This window comes from Diadema antillarum, unplaced genomic scaffold, assembly GCF_040938485.1.
Source record: "Diadema antillarum isolate AM-2024a unplaced genomic scaffold, OU_Dant_1.0 seq00001734_RagTag, whole genome shotgun sequence".
NCBI lineage: Eukaryota > Metazoa > Echinodermata > Echinoidea > Diadematoida > Diadematidae > Diadema > Diadema antillarum.
In genome coordinates this window covers 25,456-53,265 of record NW_027272419.1, presented here as the reverse complement: position 1 = coordinate 53,265, position 27,810 = coordinate 25,456, and the positions used below count along the sequence as shown (strand labels likewise).

Genomic DNA, 27,810 nt, shown 5'->3' with positions numbered 1-27,810 from the left:
TTCTTCTTTTGTTCTGCTTCCTTGAGCCCCAACTCATGCATTCTTATGGTGACTGGGCCATGTCATCATCCTTGTTCATTGCAATTTGTTCTAAATTTTGAAAATATTCTTGTTCTTCATCCCAATTATCACAAATTCTGAAACTCTGTCCTCAGTATAACTAATTTATAGTTGTTCAAATGTAAAAATCTGAAAATCATCCGGAGGTCTCCTTTAATCACTTGGAATTCAAGGCTAACATCTTGCAAAATAAAGGTTCGGAATATCGGATTGAAAGATGAAAGTGGGGATGTATCATATTCACAAATTGGGACGTGATAACCTACTCTTTTATGCATCTTAGTCACAATTCATTTAAACTACCCAATTAAGTTAGGTTAGGTGAGATGCACTATGAATATTATGATCATTATATACCATTTTCTGCAACAATCATAGTAAAAGGTTTTTGTTTGTCAGAATGTTTTCTATAAGTGTGTTATGCATAATATGCTCTACCTTGAACAATTGTCATTTAGTGTCTATTTCTTGTATAGTATGTAACGCAGGTGAAAGGCGCAGTTCCACATTCGTAGTTGTGGGCAATAAAACATTCGGTTCAATTCAGTTCAATTTAATTCAATTCAATTCATTTCGATTCCACTTTATTACTTCAATTCAACCATTGGAATACTGCTCTTTTATCGTATACTCCACATTATGGTGTTTCCTTTGACTTTTCGACAATTTGATAAAGACTGAAAGAACTTGTTTTGGTCCGGTGAGGTACCGACAATTGGGACGAGTTATATATAGAACATTTGCAATCTCTTCTCTCACAAGTTCACAACGTTGTGAATCTGACGCCCCGGACTCCCAGCCAGGCGATAAATTCAAGGTCGGCCCGATTGTACCTTGATTGTGGAATTTCTAAAGGGGGTGAAAGCCTTTTGTGATTTCTGGCAAGGAAAGTGTCGCAAAATACCCCAGGGATCCCGCGAATATCGGTTATGTTCCCTTTCTGCAATGTTTTTTTTCCCTCATGTATTTTTTCTTAAACGGCGAGGAGGTATAAGAAAGGATAAAAAAGTACACCGGTGGAAGGAGAAACCCAAGAAGGGAGAATATTGATTTTTGCTAACGCACACACCTTGCCTGTAGGTCTAGACTTTCTAAACTATAACAACAGAACAGCACAAAACGAAACTTAACAAAATCATGTTTGCGCCCCCATAAATGTAATGATGTGGAATTTCTTGTTCTTCGAGATACACTATTTATGTTGATCGTCATCAAGTGATTACTTAAACATTAAGTCACAGTTAATTGACAACTGTGAAGAATGACAGCAAAATTGAAATACGACCAATTTTAAATACAATGTAGTTCGATAAGAACAAGAGGCTTCGCAAGGACTATAGAACCAAGTTTTACTTTACTCTTGAGCCGTCGCGCATGCCTCGGCATAACTATTATGTGTTGATGACTATAATAATGTTATCTCACTCCAAAATTGACCATCATTCCAAGTTGTGATTTCGCCATTTTCTTTCTTTCGGGAAAACAGCTAAAAAGCAGAAGAAAATTGCAATTGGCCTTCAAACGTCAATAGATACCTGTAGAAACAGATCAGTACCTTGTAACGGTATCCGCTGGAGGAAAGATTACCCCCCCCCCCAAAAAAAAAAAATAAATAAATAAATAAATAAATAAATAAACACAACAACAACAACAACAACAAAACAACAACAAATAAACAAATAAACAAATAAAAGGGAACATCACAAGGAATTACGGAGAACACGCTCTCTGTACAACTATAATCAACTTGAAATATCATGTACGTATATATATGTGTGTATATATATATATATATATATATATATATTTATGTATATATACATGTATATATATGTTGTTATTCTATTTCTCAGGATAGAGTTCGCAACTTACTATAGATCTGTACATCGTGATACTATCAATGATATATGATTGTGTTCTGTCATGACAAATTTCTTGTGTCGTTTGGCCCAAGAGTTATAATGACATATTACTATTCCTGGTTGTGTTTTAAATATTGACGCGTATGCCTGAAAATAATATACATTGCTTTATATAAAGCCGGTGATATCAAAAACGAAACTTAGAAAGACTGCAAACAAGTCTAATCAAGACAGTATCATAACTATGCTGTTGTCATATTGTTAGCTTATCAAGTTTGTGTTAGTTATGTGTGTCTCACTTGGGTCATCCTTTTTAGCTGTTATAAAGTAACTTTGATGCTACTCTCAGCATAAAGTCCCCTTCCGCAGCACCTTTAGATTTCTTTTCAAATTCTAAACTTGCTTGATACAATCATCCTTCCTATGTTCCTGAGATACGATAAAATTGGCGTCTTTGATAAGTTTAATCACAGTTATGAATAAAAGTATTTTTTAAAGCGAGTGTATGGTACATTTCTTTATTATTATTGTTTTCTCCAAGTCCTTTCAAGTTTGCACAGATAATATCTTTATATCTGTCATTAATCTTTGCAAGTAATACACATTAACACACACACATGTACACACAGACACACACACACACACAAATATATATAAAATATACACATCTTTCATGTCGACCCCTTCCGTCTTTCTTGACCCCAAACTCCTGCTGCTGGGACCGTACTTTCACTGTTACAGCAACAAAGGAATGGAACAAACTCCCCACTCTCATCAAATATGCAATTTCAGTACACTCTAAAAGAAAATGTTGCAAACTTGTATTTTTTCCTTAATAATGATTTGACGTATCTTATTTTTCTTTGTACATGCATATATTGTAAGCGCTGTGATATAGTTGAACAATGCATTGTGGCGTATCTCTTTGGCTGGTAATAGTGATTGTAATGATTATGACAGAACAACAAAGAGTTTGCAATTTTTCATTTTATTTCTTCATGTTGGAGTGAGAATGTGATTTGATACAGTTTATGAATAGAAGTTCATATCGCATTTGTGGAACACACCTGCGCTCTTTCACATCACCGACCCTACTGGGTTATACGTCGATTGTCCCTCCCCCATGAACCGTCACGTTCACAGACTCGCTTTGCAGATAAGGGGGACGGGATAGCCATCTGTCCCGTCTGTAACTTGTGCAATCCCCGCCAAAGTTTGGGCTGAAGTTTGGTGCACCGCCAGAACCATTGTTCCGCCAATCTTGTTGTCAGGATAAAAGAGAGAAAATATCGACACGTAGAGTAAGTAATTCGAGATGTATCAGCGAAGGTAATGAAAGGTATAGACTGATGACAGAGTACGTGTGTGTGTGTGTGTGTGTGTGTGTGTGTGTGTGTGTGTGTGTGTGTGTGTGTGTGTGTATTTGTTGCTGGCGGGAAGGCATGCGGCAGAAAAAAAAAATGGGTAAGTAAATTCAAAGTTTGCCGTGACAGTTGAGGGAGCTTGTATCCAAGCTCAGATGCGAAAGAAAGAAAGAAAGACACTTAGACACTGAAGGAGACGCTTCTCCATGATGAACGTGATTACAATCAGAGAAGAGACTTTGGGGTCATTTCGCGAATTCGACACCCACGATTAATACGGCACACGAGCTAAACGCCAAGTAAAACAGATCCATTAGCTAGACACCAAGTAAAACAGACCCGTGAGCTCGACAATAGGGAAATAAGGCCAATACACACAAGGCTAATAAGATACACGAGCTCGAAACTAGCAAAAAGAAAAAAACTCAACACTAAGCCTCGTGATGTCATGTCGAGCCCGTGAGCCTTTTCGTCTAGTGTCGAGTTCGTTGGCTCTTGGGCGTTTTTCAGTTGATATTGAGCTGGTAGGCCTTGTTTAATAAGTGTCTAGCTCATGGTGGAATAAACCAAACAGGATAATAGCACTTGTTTATTAACATTTTAATTCTTATTCTGGTCAGTTTAAGAACAGTTATATGAACCTTTGAAATGTTTTCATTATAAGGTAATATATTGGTCACCAATCACGATTGGAATGAGGTGAGGATATCGTCAACTGTCTCTTCTTACTCCCATTTCAACAAAGAGCACAGTAATATATTCTGTTTTGTTGTGTTTTGCTTTGTTTTCATGCAAACCACCTATTGAGACGATGACATGGTGATGCACTTTTTAAAAAATGAGTGAAATTGGAACGAGCTCGGAGACGCTGGCCGGGGCCCAGGGAAGAATTGTCTGTTCTTGTTAAGGAGCGATATCCCTGGAATTGGTTCACCCGGAGAGTGTGGGCCTGCGACGGGAGGTGTTCGCAAAGAGATCAGAACTATTCTGTATTACTACGTTACTTATGAAAACTTTGTATATGAGGCGTTTGCAGTATGCCTAAACTTAGCATAACATTCAATTGCATAAGACTTTGATTGACAAAATATTCTGTTATCTCGTTAAAAAAAAATGGTTCTGTGATAAATACAGTCTTTGTTGGTTTTGCGTTATCAACAATAACGTGCACTACATAAATAGCGAGCCTATACACTGAACAGCAAACAACAATCGGTCCTAAATTTTCTCAGTATTGTCTGTTGTAGATGGCGCTCTTTGAGCTAGGCATTGGGTTTTATTTTTGTCAGGAATCACAATGAGTAACCCATGTTGTCCTCCATGCATGTATGCCGATCGCGAGAGTAAAAAGAAATACACACTGATTTTACACATCTCTCTTTTTCGGTCTTATTTGCATATATCGTTATTCAAATCAAACAGCATATTGATATAAGCTGTCCTCTTTTTTAACAGAAAGAGGCTTTTTTTTTTCTTTCCCTCATTTTTCTTTCCTGCATTCTATTGATATGTGTGGTTTAAATGTGTGGTATATAATACGATTCGCGAGCATGCATAATGCAGGCTAGGCGCTGGCTGGCACCCCCTATGTTTGAATCAGTCCTAGCATACATTCACAAAATTGTCACTTTTTCATATTATACGACAGCTTTCGACTCTCCTGGGCACACATCACACGGCAACTTGGAATAATGTGAATGAGAAGAGCTTTCTCCTGCCTACGCAATCATGACTTTGATATTCATGTAGTACAGCGCAGCGCAATATCACACACACATATATTTACAGGTCTGCTCATATGACGGCATCATCCAGCAGACTCAGCACTTCTTCAGCTTTTAATAGGTTTTCTTCAGTAGTGAGAAATGTCTATTTATCTTGTGGCAAATGAAATTTAATAATCTTATGATAAATTGACAGCGCAATTGCACTGTTTGGGTTCAGGTCAAGTGTAATAAATGGCACACTTCAAAAAGTAAAACTCCACTCTATGCTGGTATCAAACTTCACAGACAGAGAAAAATTATGCAACCTTTTAAAAAAAAAATTGTCATTATCTGATGCAAAATTAACTAAGTTATAGAATTTCAAACTTGTACAGAAATTCACTCTTGACTTCCAGTTTGAGGTGATCTCATTCCAATTTGTTTCAATAACATGAAATGCTATGCAGATAATTATCTGCCACAAAAAAAAAAAAAAATAGATTTAAATGTTTTCCCTATCAAACTTAATACAAGCAGGGTCAACACAGGCCCACATGCCTTTCGCATGATGTAGCCCAAATGTACTCCTGGGCAAATTAGATTGCAACTCTGCACCATAAAAAAGAATGAAATCAAGCAAATATGATTAGGCAAAGGGTTGATCATCATCATCATCATAAACAATATAAAGCTGCATGTACTGGAAGAAAGTTAATGGAATTGCCAAATAAATTGTACTTTTTAATGAAACAAAAATATTTATCACCACCTGACGGATACATTGTACATTGAGGTGACGATATTGCCGCTATTCCATTTGTATGTTGGGATTCATGGATACCACAGTTCATTCGCTGCCTACCAGGGCACATTCGAAAACCATGAAAGGCACCAGTCAGCGAATACATGCATCGAGCACGTATACTCATCAGCACTGGTCGACTCTAGTCAAGATTCTTTGGCTGTGTGTGCACTTTAATACAAAGAGATCAGTGATAAAAAAAACAGCACACGATTTGTTACAGGCATTCTCGAAGATATTCACATCAGGGTCCCGTTTCATATAACTTGTTATCAGTGACAACTGCCACATTTCTGCGACAAATTTGCTCTTAGCCAATCAGATGCAAGGATTTCAGTAGCTTATAGCAACTATGACAACTTGTCACTGATAACAAGTTTTATGAAACGGGGCCCAGACCAGCCTTCCCAATCTGTGACCTTTCCACACTACCAGGGAGAATCCAAATGCAAAATAAATAAGCTTCAACTGAAGGAGAAAAAGATTCCCTACAGAATGATACAATAACGACAAAAATTGGATAAGAAACAAGGAAGATCTGATATTTTGAAACTTCACATTTTTGGGGAAGACATTTCTTGACTAGTTCTTATGAATATTCAAATGAGCGAGTTGTTGATGGTATACCCTCACCATTTTTCATAACATGTTATATACAAAATTCAGAAAAAATTGTCTTTTTAGCTATTACAAGTGAAAGCATGTTCCCATACCAAGATATATCAGTTAACATTGTTCTTCTTTACTTTGGGTGGTTTTATGATTTTTTTTTAATGTTTTATTTTTGTATCATTCTGTTGGGAATATTTTTCTCTTTCTTATGGAGTCTATTTATTTCTAGGGTGGATTTCCTCTTTAAACCTGCACAACCTTTTTCACTCTAATGTATTCTGTTTTTAATAGGAGCAAGACTGAAACCACTGATATCCTTCTCAGAGAACTTCTGCAGAGAATTACGGTTGCTACAGGTTTATTTTCCTCTGATGTATTAGAAAATAAATGCAATTTTATGGCCGCTTCTTGTATAATGAATACACACAGACCTGTGCTTTCCATTTGTCAACGCCTTTACATTCACAGCACCCCCTCCCCATGCCCTCCTTCTGTTGAACTGTCGCCATTCTCCGCCATCAGACGTATGTCACGTGCCTGCCTGTAACAACAGACTTTTCGAGTGATCTTCATGTTCAAGTGCCGTATACATTACGTTCTCCGCCCACTCGACCTCCCCAAGGTATCGATGAGAGAGGTGTTTTCTTGTTTTACTTTTGATAAGGTATAAAAAAGAGAATAAATAGGCATCAATTTCAGTTCAATTCTAATTTCAGAGTTGCATGCATGTGGTCAACGTGCGAGCTTACAAGGTGATTTCTTTTTTTATAAAAGCAAATCACTAACAAAGAAATAAAAAAAAAGAAGGGGCTGCAACGTCCCACCCCCCCCCCCGGAATCAGTGCTGGCTGGTTAAACTAATGCCTATTACAATGTATATGTATACATATTTTGTGCTTTGGCTGACGCCATGCTTTATCTACGTACCATTGATGGGCTGTTTCTATTCCTTTTTTATAAAGTCACAATGAATACATGTACAAAATTTCACATTCGACTGAGTTGAAAATGTGTAATCTTGTACGCTATCTTATTCATCTCGTATAATACATCAATATAATTCTTAGAAAAAAAAGTACTGATAGGCTAACGATATTGGGCAATGACGTACGTTCACAGCAAAGAATTCCATTTCACGGCAAATATACTCCCTTTTAAAATGCGAATCGAACGGGAAATTCGGTCTTCCGAAGACATTGATGCTCATGAAAAAAAAAAAATGTTTCTACGAGAGCTTGAATTCTGCTGCAGAATTTCTAGATCCGTATTTGTTTTTGTTTCTTTGATTCGCTTGAATTTCTTTTAATGGACACATATCACCAGACGCCAAAGAGTATAGTATAGAGATATCAATTATATGTGTAAATGCTATTAATACTTCTTGGCGAATGACATGCACGCTGTATCAAAGTGTGAGTGTATGATGGAATTTCGTATCAAACCAATGTCAGTGCAAATTAAATCGTCCCGCCACACGCAAAACTGTCGTGGCATACAGACTTCAATGTTATGTGCTTGAATCCTGGACCTACACGTGCTTATGTATCTTTGTGTGGACCCAAGCGTCGAGTTCACTGGCTGGTTTTCAAGCGTTGTGGCACCTGGCAGCCTCTCTTGCCGGGTCACAGTTTCCCATTTTCGTTTTACACATTATTTACAAAATGGAAGGAAGTGCATTCATCCTACACACTTGAAGGTATTCATTCATGATGTACCATTTCATGTTCGCGACGTTTCTTTTTTTATCTAAACATCATCATTTACGTATGTAAAAATCCCGCACTGAATTTCCATTTATACGTTTTATTAGACGATTAGAATGAATAGAACTGAATTGAATTGAAAAGTTGACACGAAAAAGGTACTTACGCTATAGAAAAACACACAAGCTTAAAATACTCTTGCAAACATATCTTGCCACACCGACATCTACTTTGACATGTATATCAACTAGTGCTGCACACTTTTCTCACAAAATTGGCGGTATCAATTTTCCATATTGCGAGGTTTATTTGGACATTTTCCCAGATTAAAACATTGTATTTCGTTGTACAGGATGTATTTTTTTTTCACTGCATTCACCGCATAAGACTTGCAAAACAAAACAAAACAGAGAATTGAAGCCAAGCATGCATCATTCAATCTAAGAAGTGCTTCTGTGACGAAGTCGAAATGTACATTTGCAAAGTTGCAAATGTTATATTTCCGGCGATACAAACGAGGAAAAATAGAGCCACTTTTCTCTCGATAGACAACACAAACTCTTTCCACAACTGATTGTTGTCCACAGAACCGCTATACGGATGTTCTCGACATCCCTTACATTTTACATCCGGGTCAGTATCATTGCAAACTAAAGGATCGTCTTTTGCCCCTGTGCATGGCTGAACGTTATGTCCTAAACTATTTTTGGGCGGGATCATGTTTTCTTCGTTTCTGTCTGTCTTGTAGGCTGGAAGTGAGAGTGGTTCGATGACGTCATGGCTTTCGCCGACGATGTTGTCCGTGCTGTTGCGATGGCTCTGTGCACGTGACATTCTTCGCGCTGCAATAAAAGCGCGGAACAGCCACCCGGGAGCTTTGATGACGTCATCCCTGCTGTACATGCGTAGAACAAGGGCCTCAAATGCGAGGGAGGAGCAGGCTAGGACCACCATAGCGCAGATGTAGTTTGCTGAAAGCAGATGTATGAAGATTGGCAAAGGCAATTAAAAGGGGTAAGCATCGAAATCAGAACAGAAAATAAGTAAAATTGTAGCATATCAAAATAAAAAAGGTAACCAGATACTAAATCATGTCTTAATCATTAGAGACTTTTAGATGCAGCAGTGTCGATATAACGTCTTTCTGGTCGATCGGAAGAGCATGAAAAAATCGTAGTCGACTAATCCTGCTGCCTCCGATAAACCTAAAGCCCGTCGCACACTACATACGACCTGAGATCGTACAACCTTTTAAAGACCATGAGACCAAGCAGGTCGTACAACCAGGCAACGCACACGATACGACCAGACTACACAACCATGTAGGCTTACGACTGTTTTGAATTCAGCAGATGATTGTTACCAATGAGTATAGAAAAGCGCACTCAGTGCGCATTGCGTTCCCTTCTTCACTCTTTGTATAATACTGTAATGTGATTGGCTAAAAGCCCACGACAGGTCGTAGAAATTCGACATGCTAAATTTATTAGACCCAATTGCACGCCTGGATTTAAGGTCTTACGACCTGTCAGATCGTATAGTGTGCGGCGGGCTTAGATCAACATTTTCAGTTGACCATGAGTCAACAGGTGGACGTGATGACGTCACAAACATCATGTCAATATTGTGAGTTTGCATCTGGTCGTATCCCGCGCTTCGACGTTGATAGCTAATTAATAGCTATAGTTCTATCAGAAATGGCGATCGAACTATGTGACTTCACGAATCAATTATCTTCTCATACGTTCTTGCTGCACGTTGGAAGATAATCACTTCATGATCTCAGGCTTGTTATGGCTGAGGTCAGATTAAGTCTGAGAAAAGTCAAGGCCCAGCCCAAAAGAATTGTGCATGACTGGAAAGCTTTCAAGGAAAACACTGAACTCCAGAGACAATACAGTGTGGAAGTGAAGAACAGATTATTTTAGTGCTTCGTGCAAGGATAATGACACCGTGGAAAGCGCGACAGACAGAGTGTCGCAGAGGTATGGGAAGTTTGTCTCAGCCATAACAGAAGCTAACAAGACGATGATACCAAAAAAGGAAAAGAAGAGTAGGGAAAATAAAACAGTGGACCTCAGAGTTATTGCAGCCATGAAACTTTTCAGAACAGCCAAAGATCAATATCACAATGATCCAACAGAGAGCGTATCACAGGGTACAAGTAGACGAGAGAATCGGTGAGCTCACCAAGGTTGAAGAGGGGCTGCTGACAGGAAAGATCAGGAGAGTAGAGAATGCAGCCGACAGATGTAAGCGTAAAGAGAGTTGGAGGTTGATAAACGAGATAACACGAAGAAACAGAGGGTGCACAAATCAGATTCAAGGAACAAACACTGAGAACAGAAAGAGGAAATTGCTAGCTTATTTCAAGGTTGTGCTGGGTCAACCACCACCTAATACATCGAACATTGGAGCGGTCAAGCAAATCTTCGGGGACTTGGTAATATCAGGGAGGAGCTCACCTCCCTGGTAATATCAGCAGAGCCTTTTACGTTAGATGAAGTCCACATAGCAAAGGAAAATGTCACAGAAGGCCAGGCATACGGAGAGGACGGTATCTCCTCAGAGGTGATGAAGAGATGCGACTTCAATGAAATCATTCTAGGGTTTTGTAATGGGGCTCTGAATGAAATGGTTCCCCCGAACAACGGGGGATAAGTAACATTATCCCTGTTCCAAAGAAAGTTGACTTCACAGATATCAATAATTATAGAGGTATTTCACTGACATATATAGTGACGAAGACTAACTAACACATCCTAACACTCAGAAGAATTCTAGATGGAGCCAGAGCTAAGAACCTCTCTGCTGTCATGGTCTTCATTGTCTTCAGGAAAGCCTTTGACTCCATCGACAGGGGAATGCTCAAGAGAATCTTTCTGGCCTACGGCATCCCAAAGAAGAGAAGATTGTTGACCTGGGCCCCGTTTCATAAAAGATGTTAGGATGTCAACTCTTGCTGGAATGACAACTTCCTATAGCAACAGCCAATCAGGAAGCTGCATTCATGTCGTTACCATGACAATTGACATTCCAGCAAGAGTTGTTATCATATTAACTTTTTATGAAACGGGGCCCCTTCCTGCTCTATATCAATACTAGAGCTACAGTCATCACACCTGATGGTAAACCAGACTACTTCAAGATTCTTGCCGGAGTATACTTCAAGGCGATACACTGGCTCCCTACCTCTTTCATATTGCAGGAGATTATTGTATGTGCTTAGCATTAGAGAAGAAGCCAGATCTTGGATTTACTTTGATATCAGCACGGAGCAGGAGAGTCAAGGCCAAGAAAGTATCAGACACAGAGTTCACAGACGACACTGCCCTGTTGACAAACACAGCGAAGGATGCGGAGGAGCTCATGAGGGAAGTAGAGGCGGTATCTTCCAGCGTAGGACTTACAATGAACAAACAAAAGACAAAATATTTGGTCGAGAATATCTATGAGCCAGAAGGGATCACAAGTATGAGTGGGAAGCCAATACAGCTAGCTAGTGAATGACTTCTTTTATCTTGGAGCCAAAATCAAAAGCTCTTAGAAGGACATAGCCACAAGAAAGAGGTGGACAGCATGTAATATAGCTTAAAAGCTGTCTGGAAATGAAGATTGCAGAAGGACCCTAAAGTTCGTCTCTTCACTGCCATAGTCGAGTCGGTACTTCAATATGGGTCTGAAACTTGGACTATGACGAGGAGACTCACTAAAATCTTAGATGCCTGTTACACAAGGATGCTCAGGATGGCTCTAAACATCAACCAATATATGATGAAGATCACTAACTCAGAACTGTATGGGACCTTTCCAAAAGTTAGCTCCAAAGTAGCGCAGAGGAGGCTAAGGCTTGCTGGACATGCCCAACGACACCCTGAGCTAACACTACACTCAGTCTTACTATGGGAACCACTACACGGGAGAGCAAGGCGCGGACGGCCTCGACACACATACGTAGACACACTCAGAAATGACACTGGTCTCCATGACACGAAGGACATTGCGAGTGTAATGGAGAACAGAGAGCGCTGGAGGGACATCACCCATGGATCTTGGGAATACTACCTGACTTAAGTCAAGTAAGCCAAGTCATGATCTTATGCAACGCAAATAGCCATGCGAATGCTGAATTCAAGTTCTGAGAGCATAAGAAATTCGATTCTGATCTATACCAGGAAAGCTTTCATGATGTTTTCTTTAGCCTCTTTGTCGTCCATCTCTTGCGTATGAAGTTCGATCTTACGTCAGACGCGAGAACGGCGCGCTGGATCAAAAGATGGCGGAAAAATCGAGATGGATGCGTTCTCGATTTGGGTGGTGGACTATAGACTAGAGAGACAAAGTGACGCATTGGCAGTGAATTAGAATTGCGAAGTAAGCAGGTCACTGTGTGGACGTGCAAGTCTAGAAGTCCCTATTAAAAGCACTTCACACAAATATAAAAGCTGTATTTCTGGGCTTCATGTAACGTATAACGTCAGAGGTCAATTAGCTTGTGAACAGGAAACGAAAGCAGACTTACCAAGCGCCGGGGAACCCGTGGCGGGCATGGCGGCTCGGACCGTCTCGAGAAAGAGAATCATAGCCAGGAGGTTCGTAATCCCGAACGAGATCTTTTCTCCGGACTCTGGAGGCAGCATGAAGATGAGAACGGTTGAGAGTGAAAGAAGCAGGGATGGAATGATGATACCCAGGATGTACACTTTGGACTCTCTGCGGAAAGCTATGCTGTAATACACCTCCGCAAAAGACTCGTCACAGCAGCTGTAGTTCCGCAGCTTAATCTCAACCTTCTCCTCCTTGATTTCCCACACGCCGTTGTTGCGATACCTGTGCACGGTGGTCTCATTCTTCTCGTAGAAGTGGAAGAAGTCCACCCGGTTCCTGGAGTTGGACCACGGTGCGAACTCGAAGACACAGCGCTGGATATCGAAGGGGAAGAGGTAGACGTCGAAGATGCAGGAACTGGTGATGACGGCCGGTGACAGCCAGTCGATGTCGCCGTTTGAAGACAGGAAGGCTCGGCGGTGGGACAATGTCAGAAAATCTTGGCTGTTGCTGTGTACAAAGTCATACGACGAACAGTGTTCTTACAAACAACGGTTTTCTTCATAAAAACGACAATAGGGTAAACAAAATGAAGGAACGAACACATCGAATTCCTTTCCAGGAAAAACAAGTTTATACAGAAAGATTAAAGAGAAAGTCATCTGTTGAAAATATTGGCCAGAAGACAAGCAATAACTGTTTTGACTACAAATTTCATTTGTTTAATATTCTTTGTCACAAAGAGAATCTCATCGAACATTAAACGCATGTTCTGACAAACGAAGACATTATTTGCTCCGCGCAACGAGTGATACATCGCAAATAGAAAATGGAACTAATTTTGAAATGACAGTGTATACTTGCTGCTACCTTGTCAGCAGAGTGATGGCCGGGGTCCATATTTGGTCTACGTCAACCTCAATGACTGACAACCCACCGTAGTCACTTTCGTTCCAGGTTAGGTATTCGTCTCTCCAAATCTGTCAGATGAATCAGATGTTTGTAAGATGTCTGTTTGATACTACAAAAAAAAATAATGATAATACTTAAACAAACGAGAACCCCCCCCCCCCCAAAAAAAAGGCACACAAACACACTCCAGCGTCCCTGAAAATCTCACCCATTGACTAGAATGTAATTGTAGAAATTGCAGGGGAGTGAGAAAATAGAACTCCATAAAGTACACTCATGAAACAGATATTCAGCAGACTTGATATCCCAGCACTAATTTGGCTTCCAGATCCTGAAATTTTCGGGGGAGCCTCCAAAAACCCTTTAAATATTTTCCTTTGCCTTTAATTAATTGTACGTGTGTTCCTTTAAGTTGCAAGCGACGCTAATACAGTCCCACAATTTTCAAACGATAATGAACTCGGCTAACTACAGGTGAAAGTTACTTATAAAGTCACTGCCAACTTCAGACGACGAAGCGCTTCTAAGAAATTATGTTCCTGTGCATTACGTACGGATCTCTACATGTACGTTTGTTTTGGGTTTTTTTTTTCACAGAAGAAACAGAGTTTCAACTTACCATCTTGATTGCGCAAAAGATTGTCACTTGCTGCTGAGGTTCATCCTGAAAGAAAAGATAAACGTACCAAAATACGACCAAGCAAAAACGAACATGATACACGTGACAGCTGCATGTATTGTACTCCAACAATTAGGCTGGGTTCACATAGGAGTATACTATTCGGGTATATGGTGCAGGTTTTCGAGGGCACACGAATAGCTTGAATCGAACAATAGGATTTCCTAATACCGGGTCACATAAGAGGGCACTATTCGAAAATGCCGTATAGCTGCGTATAGTATAGTATAGTATTATGGAAATCGTGCTTGTTCGATTTTCATGCAGCGTATACCATCCTGTTCGGGTGTGGTAGCTGGTGTTCTGAATGCGTGCTTTGGTTCAATAAGGTATAAGTTACAAATTATAAGATTTCTTGGTCCTCATTTTATTGGAATATCTAATTAATTACTTAATTATTCTTATAATAAGTTGAAAATAATGTGGAAATAGATTTAATCCAAGAAAATATTGTTTATAAAATGATTTCTTTATTATTTCACTTTTGCTATGAGTTCACAGAGCTGGAATAGGAGAGTAGAATTAAGGTACCCCCCCCCCCCCCCACACGCAACCACCATAAAAAATGACGTCATCACAGCAAATTAGGAATAGCTGATGAAATCAATTAGGCTGATACATATTTGAAATATTAAAATAGATATTTGGAAACATAACTACAGTATTACCAATCACATGAGTTCCCTCTCCCCCACACCCCCCCCCCCCCCAAAAAAAATAATAATAAGTTTTTAGTGTGTAAAAATCATATTGCTCAAATAACCCCATCTCGATCGACTGGCTGAACTAACCCCATTGAAAAATCATTAAAAGTTGTATTTAGAAGTTCAATAATATGCAGAGGTGATTTCTCTGCTTTAAGTTAGCCCAAAGCAAGTTTATTTTCGAATATCAATAAGTCATTTTGGAAAAAAAAATGTTTTCTTTTGTTCTTTTTTCTTTACAGAAATTAACTTCAGGTAGGCGCCAAAAGAATATTAAAGTAGGACACGTGTGCTACCTTATGTGACCCGCCATGCCCGTATAGCGAATAGCGAACAGCGAATAGCGAATACCGTATACCGTATACTTCTATGTGAACCCAGCCTTAAGGTACAATAATTCTGACAAGCCCGTACCAATGCACTTTATCGATAACATCAATGAATAGCTCCAGTGACGAAAAATATTAGACTTTTATACTGCAGTGCTGTTAAGATTTTTACGGCACATGACAGCGTATCACAAAGTATCAATCATGTTAATGACGCGTAATGCCAAACCACTGCCTACCGTGTTATGCTTATGTAATTACCTCAAGAGCTTGGAATGTAAGCATCACTTGAAGCGTGCATGGTTATAACTTGGAGACGCCTGTTTTTGTTTTGTTTTGTTTTTGCTTTTGTTTTTTAACACGAAATTTTCTATGTGTGAATCACAGTTCTTATCAGTTTGTAACTCAACATTGCGTTAATGTTATATGTCGTAAATTTGAATAAAAATTCAGAACAATTTTCCCTCAATAAAGGTGATGTTCTGAGGATGACTCACGAACTCAACGAGGTGATCGACCAACATGCGGATCCCGACACGGACAGCAGTGGAGTCGTTCTTGACTGGTCTGAAGGTAGTCGGGCCGTAATTCGTGATGATGTCATGGTGTAGCTTTTTCTTCATCTCCCGTATGCCATCGAAGTGAAGTGCGTTGGACACTGGATGTTAGATATGACAGGACGTATTGACAGAGAATAGAAAGATTTACCAATAACTGTTCCACACGTAAGATTGGGGAAAATGTATAAAGAGATTATGTAATGGAAAAAGCTTGAGGTAATCAGATTATTTTTCTGACAGACCCTTGTTTGATCGTGGTCATCCCAAGAGCCCAACACCCACGTGTCACACGGTGCATTTTATTTTGCCTACAGTGTTAGACTCATGGGCCCTTTTTTGCCTGGTGTCGAGCTCATGGGCCTTATTTTGCCTAGTGTCGAGCTCATGGGCTAGATAACTCATGGACCTGTTTACAATGTCGAGGTCATGGGCTGTGTGACTCGTGGGTGTCGGGCTCATGAAACTATCCTGATTAAACAAAGGTCTGCCAAAAACATAATTTGTTTACCTCAAGCTTTTTCCCATCACGGTTTCGGTCTTGTGGGTCTTTTTAGCTTAGTGTCAGACTCAAGGGCCGTATATTTGGCTAGTGTCGACATGATGGGCCTTATTTTGCCTACATGGGCCTTATATTGCGTAGTATGGAGGTCATGGGCTGTATGACTCCTGGACCTTTTTTTTTTTTCACTGTCAAGGTCAGATGGACCGTGTGACTCATGGGTGTCGGTTTCGTGGGATGACCCCGATTAAAGAAAGGTCTGTCAAAAACATTACCTATTTTGTTTACCTCAATCTACTTCAATAGAGTTGGTTGACCGTATGGCTCGTGTGACCATTTTACTATAGATCTTGATCTTGATTCGATACTTCTGACTTGTTCACCTAGTGCCTATAGCTCGTGGACCATTATGACTCGTGAGCTTTGTGACTAGTGGATGTCGGACTCGTGAAGGATGGCCGTCACGAGACCGACACCCACGAGCCTATACGTATCATTCAGCTCATTAGTCATACAGCCCACGAGTAAGCCAACGAGTCATACAACCCATGAATTCGACACTAAGCAAGCAAGGCCCACGAGACCGACACATCAAACCCCGTGTTGTATTGTCAACCTCGTGGGCTGTTTTTACCTAATGTCGATCTCATGGGGAATGTGACACGTGTGCTGTGGACCTTTTTTTCAATGTCGAATACGTGGGCTGTATGACTCGTTGGTGTCGGTCTCGTGGGATGACCCCCCCCCCCCCCCGTGTCGTGCTTCCGTTAATCCTCCAAAGTATTTATTTACTTTTGTTTGGTGTTATACCTGGTAATGCACGTTAATGAGAATTATGTGATGTTATTGTTGTCCTTTGAAGTATGAATAAGGATAATTTCAAAGAAAGGGGGAAATCATTCAGGGTCGTACACGGTGGACATTTTTTTTTTTCTGTGTGTGTGTGTGGGGGGGGGGGAGGGTGAGGTGGCGAAGATACTCCCTGTACCCCTTGTGTCATAATTTTCTCATTCTCCATTTTATGGAAAGTGTGTTCTTTAAATATAACCTTATATCCTTTCTACTTGATTCCTGAAGGTGTATAGCAATGCCCCAAAGAAATGTATGCTCATAAAAATGGTCAGGGGGTGATGAACCACTGCTGCGAACGGCACGAAAGATGAATATGAGTGCGCTATTTTGCATAAACATGCAGGAAAACAATAGACAAAGTACACGATATCACTGTCATTAATGTTATCTATAAACAACAAAACGTAGACTTTGTAACCGTGTTGTATATACGCAGACCTTGGGAGAAAATTCTTATTCGTATAGCAACCAATCAGCCTTTTCAGGTTTACGCTTCTGATGAAATAGCAGTTGTTATTACGACACTCGGTGCACACAGTTTAATGAAATGGGCTCCCTTTCAATACACGCCTTGCTCCAGAAAAAGCCAATTAAACTTTGAAATGAAAATTAGGAGAGAGTAAAAAACATCTCATGATATAATTGCCGTAGTAGGCACTCCTACTTAACTTGAGCTGCTCTTAAAAAATAAAAAGCTGATCGAGGGCCCAGCCTGATAGGGTTAAACAAATCAGTTCGACCATTAACAGTCATGCACTTTACGATTTCTGAACAGCAATAACAGCATGCACTTCACAATTTCTGCACAGCACAGAAAATCGGGACAATGACGGCTGAGGCTACTTCATTACACGCGCCTCGTTATTTTGAAACGCAAGAATGAACCTGTCACAAAGCCACTCAGGGAAGTCAGTCAATTAAAATTCTATAATATTCATACCTGCTGTCTCATAAGTAATTCATTTGGCAATTCACGATATGAATAATGTATTGCCGTTTCTTTCCCATCTATTATAATCGCTGGCAACTGTTTGAACATTAACCAGGTACAGTGGCGTAACTACGGGGGGGGGGGGGGGGGGCACGTGCCCCCCCCCCCATCCGCTGTTTTTTTTTTGTTTTTTTTTAAACGTACCAAAATGGTAATTCAAGGGTTAGTAAACTGCTTTTGAGATCGACATGAAAGGGTAATAAAGAAATAAGATATTTTTGCTAAGATTTCTTTAACCATAATTAAAGAGGTATATAGTGTGAAATATTGTTCAAACAGCCCGGAGCCGACAAAAGATTGTGATTCAGCGTGATTCCTGGTTGGCATTCTGAATACAAGCAGGATGTGCGCAGTGTACTCAGAACATCCGAACGGCAAAAAGAGTCGCTGCAATGTTGCGCAATGTGATGTAGCTTCGTTATATCAAAGCTAGATCATTGATTTTGCAGTGTTGCTTTAAATACTAGTCTATACTAAAATGCCTTGCATTGCCAATGATAAGACTTGACCTTGCCTATTTGCCTATTTCCTAACTTTTCCATGTATATAAAACACACACACACAAACACAAACAATTAGGGGGTGCTCTACAGTGCGGAATTTGGTCATCTTTCCCCCGCTTGGTCACTTCGACGCCCCCTCGCTGGTCATACCTCCCCCAATCATACCTCCCCCAATCATGAACATAAACCGACACCCTTGACTACCAGTGGCGGATCGGGGGGGGGGGGGGGGGTGGGGGCGCACCGGGCGCCCCCACCCCCCCCCCCCTTAATTTCCAAAGCAAAAAAATATAGCTACAAACGGCAGTTTTCGGACTGTAAAATGTCAACATTTTCAAGCTCGCTCGCATTTAATCGTTATGCCATTCTCCTGATGTTACTGCTAGTAATTGCCAGCAGTTGCGCCCGGTGCGTCTCCCCTTAATTTCCAAAGCGAAAAAATATAGCTACAAACGGCAGTTTTGGGACTGTAAAATGTCAAAATTTTCAAGCTCGCTCGCTTCCCTCGCTCGCATTTAATCGTTATGCAATTCTCCTGATGTTGCTGTCAGTAATTGCCAGCAGTTGCGCCCGGTGCGCCCCCCCCCCCCCACCTTAATTTCCAATTGACAAAATATAGCTACAAACGGCAGTTTGGGGACTGTAAAATGTCAAAACATTTTCAAGCTCGCTCGCTCCGCTCGCTCGCATTTAATCGTTATGCCATTCTCCTGATGTAGCTGCCAGTAATTGCCAGCAGTTGCGCCCGGTGCGCCCCCTTAATTTCCAAAGCGAAAAAATATAGCTACAAACGGCAGTTTTGGGACTGTAAAATGTCAAAATTTTCAAGCTCGCTCGCTCCGCTCGCTCGCATTTAATTGTTATGCAATTCTCCTGATGTTGTTGCCAGTAATTTGTCGTTTCACACCGTCATTCCATAATCCATGTAAGGAAAACTTACAATGTTGCTCAATGACTGCGCTGTGGAATGTATCGCATTCCGTTATGTTATTGTAGTCCCCATTAAGTTTGCAGACTGACAGCGCACGCACACACGCGCACACACACATACTTACGCACGCACGCACAAGCATACACACCCTCAAAATTACTTTTCCAAGAGGTGCCCCCCAATGTCTTGACCCACGGTATACGCCACTGACCAGGTATATAATGTAAGTATGAATACATGAAAGATAAGACTTATGTTATAAAACTGGAGTATACTAAGACTTATATTGGTTATGAAAGATGAAGAAATGACTGATTTTGTGACTTTAATGATATAATCATCAACATGATAACAACAACAAGGGTTTTATAGCATAAAATAAAGACGCATGAAATAATCAATAATTTCAATAACCCTATGGCTATTATCATAAACAAAATGCATAAAGCAAACCGTTTTCAATTATTAAAGTAACATGAATTTTAGCTTTAACAAAGAATTTCTGGTTTCCCTATTGAAAGTGACAATGTTATCCAAATGAAAGGAACACTTTAGAATGTCGAAAAAAGACAAACAAATAAAAATAAATGGTGGTACAAGATGTTTGGCGGGGCTTCAAAACAATGAGACACTAAAACGGATTACGGATTGAAATCTGACCCCTGTTGTGTCTGTCCCCATCCCACTATAGGTTCATTCAATGAAATCTGGAAGAACACCATGAACTTTCCCGATGGTCTTTATGTGGGAGCAATGAGTGTCTGTTGTACGTTGACCTTAATAGCACTGTCAATATTGACTCTCCTCATCACATTGTAACCTATATAACATGAATTTGAATGAACAGATATAATAAGTATGTGTGTATGCAGTTATATAACTACTTCTATACACACACGCACCTAATATGCATGTGTAAATGTATATACACTGTAAAAAACATCGGTGTTAGATTTAACACCACGAGTGTTAAATCTAACACCGATCAAACTTCAATAAAGGACCACACCCACAGGTGTTAAAAATGCACTGTGATGGTGTTGAAAAGTGTTCACTTGACACTTCGTGGTGTTAATTTAACACTGTACCTGGTGTTATTTTGACACTGTACTGGTGTTAATTCAAAAATGACACCACGTGGTGTTGATTTGATATTTGTTGGTGTTAATATCAATGGTTTAACACCCGTCCAGCTTCAATAAGAGACCACACAAGCTGGTGTTACTTTGGTGTAAATTTATTTTCACATTTTTTCAAAAATCTAGTATTTTACTGGAAAATTCTTGATCGTCTTGTTTAGATAAAAAATCAACAAGAAGTGCAGTTACTAAGAAACTCTTCAAAAAACAGTTTAAAAATTGGAAATGACACCCGGAGGTGTTAATTTAACACCATAAATGAGCACCGAAAATTTAACACCAGCTCGGTGGTCACTATTTAACACCGAACTTTTTGCAGTGTATATATATATAAATTATATAGCTAAACAATCTATCTATGTGTGCTTGCGCGTGTGCAGGCAATTTAGTGAGCTTTCACAGCATTCCTTTAATGAGAAGGCCATACAATCTTTGCAGTTGTGATATAGCGGTATCTTGAGTTTGTCGCGCAAGGCGCCATGAGCAAAATGCATTAGCCTGGATGCGCGCGGCAGGTCCAAAACACCTGTCTACACCCCTTGCTAATTTCCTGCATTATTTTCTTCGTTCTGATTCCCAATTACCAAGCTTTGTTCACAGCATTTCCTCTCAGTTCCCACACCGTATATGATGAAGGCAGGAAACAAGATCTAGAAATAGAATTTGGATTTTATTCCTGGATACACTTTGCACCTGACGTCTGCAATACGATAATTAAATTCTATCTTAATGTTTACTATTCAAACAGTATTATGAACAAAGGTATCCTCTAGAAGAACAGAATATAGATACATGGGCTGATGGACGTTAGAGCGAAAATTATGATGGAGCTGACAGTTTCATTCTAATAGTTAACAAGTCAACTTCGTCCCCTTTGTGCATAATTCGTCTTGTTCACTGTGTTATTACCATACCCTTAATGTTCAAACACACTCACGCTCTCTCTCTCTCTCTCTCTCTCTCTCTCTCTCTCACACACACACATACACAATGTGCAAACCAGTAACATGATCCTCAGTTTATCCACACTCTAAGGAACCTTAAACCCTCTTTCTCCTTTGTTTGGTGTCCATGAAAATAATGTGTGTGTTTTTTTTCCTTCATACACAACAAGCAAAGTCCTATAGAGCTATCTCTTTTTTGTGTTTGTATGAAGAAGTACTAATCTAATCAAGTTTTAATCTGCTCCCATACGCATATCAGTTATTATGCCAGCGATATCACGATTCTGTAGCAAAGAAAGCTCAAGTTGTAGATAGATAATTAGATGGCGCCATTAAGCTAGATGATTAAAAGTGTCATTCAAAGTGACAGTAACCTCTTGACTTTTGTCCGAGACTGTCGTGTTTCCTATAATCTCTTTCATCATTCCGTGTCTAGGGGATATCATCATAAAAAAAGGGTGTAGGGGTGGAAAGAAGGGATCTGTCGACAGTTTGTCATGTGAATTTAGAAGCACGGAGACTTATGAAAAGTAGGCCTAATCGTTATTCGTATCAATTTTTATATAATGTTGCACCAACTACGCGTCCATAACTTGTAGACACAGACTGATGGTAAAGAGCGCTACAGTGATATTATGCTTTATTCTTTATTTCTAAGCATTTCCCCCTCGCATTTCTAAATGCCAGGAATTAGGGTAGGCCTATTATAAGTGAAGACTGCAAACTGCAAATATACATTGCAAGAACGTTTTTCGCTTCGAAATCCTGCCATTTACTAGTTAAAACAATCTATATGCGCATGCATGAATTATATACACTGACATATTCCTCTTAGATGACAATGCACATCTATTGATATTTCTGATACATCTGTATATCGCCTGTACAATTTAGTCTGTCAAATAATGTTGGGCTTTGATGTAAAGAAAGATTAACATCAAACACCACAACAGAAAAAACATTATGATGACAAAGCGCGAAAACAAAATTGATTTACAATGATTTTATTAACTGAAAAAAAAAATGATGTAAAAACCATAATGTAAGCCTGAAGTAATACGTATACAAGAATAAGTGCAGAAGTCTAGGGCCAATCAAAACGGAAACAGAAGTTGAATAATCAAGTAAATGAATCACATAAGACAATAATTGAAAATCAATAATATTCCCTACGTGACCAAATCAGATTTATGATCATGCATGTTGAGGGCTCTAAAACGATTAGTAGAACTTACCCAACATGATGGTCATACCGAAGAAGAGAACCAGCATCGGTTTCGATGATGATGTCATGAATGTGAAAGGACTCTTCCTCTGGAACAGACGGCCGACCAGTGTCAGGAGGCTAATCATTATTATTCAGTAGTCAAGTACTAGATGTAGGTTGTCGCGTCTATTAATTATCCCATACAACTGTACAAGGTATTGTGAGTCCACAGAGGATGGACTAATGTCGCTGAGCCATTTAGGAGAGAGTTGAAGTGTCCTCAAGTCGTCCACGATTAACTTTCATCATTATTGGCTGCAGTGCATCAGGGCCTGACGAAGTCACACGATTTGTGAGATATTAACTGAACAAAAAAACGGTAACTGGGAAAGGTATGCAGTGGTGTAGAGAATGGCGCCACACTCTCACTCTTGGGCAGACCGGTCATCGGTCATCGGTACGCCACAATGAACAGGCTACCTTGGTGCTTAATGTCCTATACCTGCGTTGCTCTGTCATTTAATCTAGAGGACGTCCTTCTGTTACCGGAGGCTCGATATCGCAAATACTGACAAACACACACACACACACACACACACACACACACACACACCACACACACACACACACACACACACACACACACACACACACATCAGAGTGCCTGTCTGATCCTCTTTTGCCCTCACTGTTACCCTATGATCATTCAAAATAGTAGTCATAGTTGATATTTTTAGAGCACCTTTTCCACTGGATATAAAGCGCTATGAGATGTCATTCCTGGTCGCCATATTGGAGATTATTCTTACGCAAATTACCAGGCATTGACAGTACAATTTCAGTGCATATTATAGATAGGAATATCATAATAAGTAGGTCTTCAAATTTTGTTTGAAGGGATCCAGTGTTAGTGATAATTGAGTACATGTACGCCAAGGAGGTTATGTTGCCGTCATTTTTTGCGTTGATGGCTTCTGTGATTCTTTGTTTTCTGTCTAGTAGTACATGTATAACAAAAAGCTTTGAAGAGATAGAAAGCAAATTTCAGGGAACGTCAGAATAAGGTTTAATTTCGAAGGTCAATAATCGCATATAATCGCTTGTTAAGTGGGCTTAGTGGTATGGTTGGGCCACTGGACCCATAAATTCGGGGGTGGTGTAACATCGCAACGCAACAACAGCAACAACAACCGATCAAACAAAAACAAAGCAACCAATAAAGCAAAAACAAAAGCAATTTAAGCAAACTTAAAAACAAAAGCAAACGCAAAGTTAAAAACAAAATCATAAAAAGCAAAAACACTCAATAAGGGATAATTCCGACAACACCTGCTCAAATGGCATAAAACATAACAATCATTAAAATAAAAAAGAAAACGGCTCAGACATGGAGCCTATACCCCGAAAGGAACCGTATAGTTATTCGTAACACGAAGTATTACAAGTATGCCTATAAAATCAACCCCGAAAGATATACGTAACACGAAGTATTACAAGTATAAGATACCCGTTACTAATGTGACTGGTCAATAAAATTTGTGGTATACCACTTGTCTTCCATTGATTTTGTTGGAGGTTTAATTCCCAATCGTAAACAATACTTTTTGATTCTAAGCTGGGGAATTTTGTGATCAAACACTTCTTGTATAACGTCTCCGGTCTCGGGTAAACAAACTGCAGATAAATATTGGGCTATATTGATATGCATTTAAAATGTCGCACACGTTATTTAGTATAGGAGCAAAATTGCATTCAAGAGGCATAATTGGTGTGTTTTCGCTCTCGCTTGTCCGTGTATTCAAGCAAGTGTAACATACATTATACATGTAGACTTATATGCATTCGTATCTATGGGGGGGGGGGGGGGGTCGCTCTTTAACAAATGCTGCCCTCCTCCACCGTCCTGTTTACCTTCGGGAGCAGTGATTTTAAAAAAGTCCAAACGATCGTTAACGGCCCGTTATAACGATCGCCCCGTCACTGTACAGACATGCTAACCTGGAAACATTAAAATGCACATAATATACTTGAATATGAGACCATTCTGAAGCAAATATATTTCACACAACTATAGATCTATTATGTACTCTTCAATGAATCCCACAAGGATTGGAACAATCATCCCCCAGCATTCCCACTGATCAGTTACTAGCCATCCCCTTTAAATATCGATTAGAGGGATTCATATTTTGCAGTGGTTGTTTTTTTATTTCGTCTGCAAATGGTAGATTGATGGGAACCAATGGCTCATTATAAGGCCCTATTTCATTGAAAGAAAATGTTAAGATGACTTACTCTTGCTGGAATGGCAGCTTCCCATAGCAACAGCCAATCAGGAAACTGGATTCTTGTTCTTATCATGACAATTGCCATTCCAGCAAGACACTGAGTCGCTATCTTATCAACTTTTTTTATGAAACGGGGTCCTGATTTGCACTTGTAGGTCTCTAGTGGCGTTAAACTAGATGTAAAACACAGATCTAGGTCCACCCAAAATGGCGAATAGGTCTGTTTTCCTTTACCGTACCAATTAAGTAGGCCTACAACACCTTAGATGGCGTTTTGAACATTACCATGACGGGAAGAATTTCTGTTCTGAAATCTAGTTGTTGCGAGTTTATTAAATTACCTTTCGTTCGACTTTTTTTTTTCGTTCTTTTTGGGGTTTTCTTTTCAAAGTGAAATAGGACCCGTTAATAGCGATGGAAAGAAAAACAAATCCCCTCTTCGGGGAAATCGTCAACCCCATTTGGTTGGAGAAGTATCCTATTGACATTCAGTATTTACCAATATTCACGCAAAAGTAGGCCAGTACAGTATGTCCAAAAAAAAAATACAATCAAATTTTCGCTTTGATAACACCCAACATGATTAAACTGTCTAAATGCTTCTTCAGGGTCTTAAAATATAATATCTTAGCTCTATTTTGCAGAAAATCCAATTCAATTTGGTTAAGCGGTCACAGAGAAATGTGGAATGTTGTATAAAGCATGTCATGAGTCTGATTCTTCCAAGTTTATCACTTTGATGCTTTTGTTTGTTTGTTTGTTTGCTTGCTTTTATTTCTGCATTCAATCAGATGCAATTTGAATGCAAACTTCAAAAAGTACAAAGACAAAGAATAACAAGTGCAGTGAAATAAATCGATAACAGTACATAAATAGATTCACATAGGTGATTGCATTGAGCAATGTAGATACACAGAAACATAAAATAAAATATACAGTATTTTTCAGTAAACAACAGAGATAATTGAATGCAGGAGACCACCATCATAAGCGATTAAGCTTGAAATGGATGGAGGCCTCATAAAATGACTATCCAACGACATAACTCTCTTGGAGGAAGGTGATCAGGTGAGTGCAGTGCAATTGCAGGTGAGAGTGCAAGATGCAGTTGAAGGAAGAAAATTGAGATTGACAATAAGATGACAATCTATACTATAAATATTTGTTAGCTCAATTGGTTTGGAGAATATAATTGTATCAAATATCGTTTAAGTGAAGCTTTGGACAAGACTTTATATTATCCGGGAGATTATTCCAAATATCCGGACCCGAATGTCTTATAGATTTATGTGTCACTAATAATTTGGGATTCAAAAGGTGGAAATTTCTACATATACGAGTAGGGTACGAATGGACAGAAGTATTGAACCTAAACATGTTATCAAACGATGATGGAAGTTGATGATGTATATATTTGAACATAATTACTGCTACTTGAATAATATTCAAATAAAAAACCTTCAATGTTTTAAGCTCATGAAATAAAGAATCAGTATGAGCCAGAAAATGCGATCCTGTACAAATACGTATAACTTTCTTTTGTAATTTAAATATAGAATTTATTTTGGTAGAGCCGCAAGTATCCCATACAACATTGCAATAACTTATATATGGGAGAATTAAGGAATTATATAATAGAAATAAAGTTGAACGAGGAAGAAAGAACTTCAGCTTGGAAATTATCCCTATATTTCTAGAAATACACGTTGTAACATGATGTAAATGCTCATTCCAAGTCAAACTTTCATCTATATATACTCCTAGAAATTTTGAATTCATTTTCTTTTCTAATGGGATATCATCAATGTTAATATGTATCAACGTATCTTCATTATGAGAATGAAGTTTGAAATGAATAAAATGAGTCTTTTTTATATTCAAAGAAAGTTGATTAGACTTAAACCAATTTGATACTTTACTAATTTCAATATTTAAAGTGTCATTTAAAATCTTAAGATCTTTATGAGAATAAGATATATTCGTATCATCAGCAAATAGAACAAAAGAGAGAAGAGAGGATGTATTTATGATATCATTAACATAAAGAAGGAATAATAATGGGCCTAGAATTGAGCCTTGAGGAACACCACATTTAATTAAAAGGGGGTCAGATTCACAACCATTAAAAATAACATATTGTCTTCTATTAGTTAGATAATCTTTAAGCCATAAAAGTGCTTGTCCTCGAATACCATAATGACTAAGTTTGGTGAGTAAAGTAGAATGATCAAGAGTATCGAATGCTTTACTCAAATCGCAAAATATACCTGCAACATGTTCTTTGTTTGCAAAAGCACTCGTAATTTTGTCATAAATTTGTATTAGTGCTAAATCAGTTGAATAATTTTTTCTGAAACCATATTGATTGGGAATAAGTAAATCATACTTATTAATAAATTTAAGAAGTCTATTACAAACAATTTTTTCTAAGATTTTGGATATACTAGGCAATAAAGAAATAGGACGATAATTGCTAATTTCATGAGGATCATCTTTTTTATGTACAGGATTAACTTTCGTTATTTTCAGCAGGTCAGGGAAAATACCTTGTGATAAAGAAAGATTAGATATATAACTTAACGGTTCTGCGAGTGGATAAACTATTTCTTACAATA

At 39.0% G+C, this 27,810-nt stretch overlaps 1 protein-coding gene across 1 annotated transcript; it reads right to left on the bottom strand.

The window, feature by feature from the left end:
- Nucleotides 1–3,021: 3,021 nt before the first annotated feature.
- LOC139711930 (neuronal acetylcholine receptor subunit alpha-7-like) lies at nucleotides 3,022–23,053 on the bottom strand. The gene is made up of 7 exons (XM_071623776.1): nucleotides 22,936–23,053; nucleotides 15,779–15,939; nucleotides 14,189–14,233; nucleotides 13,528–13,637; nucleotides 12,632–13,167; nucleotides 8,730–9,080; nucleotides 3,022–3,182 (listed from the first exon to the last, which is right to left on the bottom strand). The coding sequence occupies exons 1-7, from the start codon at nucleotides 23,051–23,053 to the stop codon at nucleotides 3,022–3,024; spliced, it is 1,482 nt and encodes a 493-aa protein (XP_071479877.1).
- Nucleotides 23,054–27,810: the final 4,757 nt, after the last annotated feature.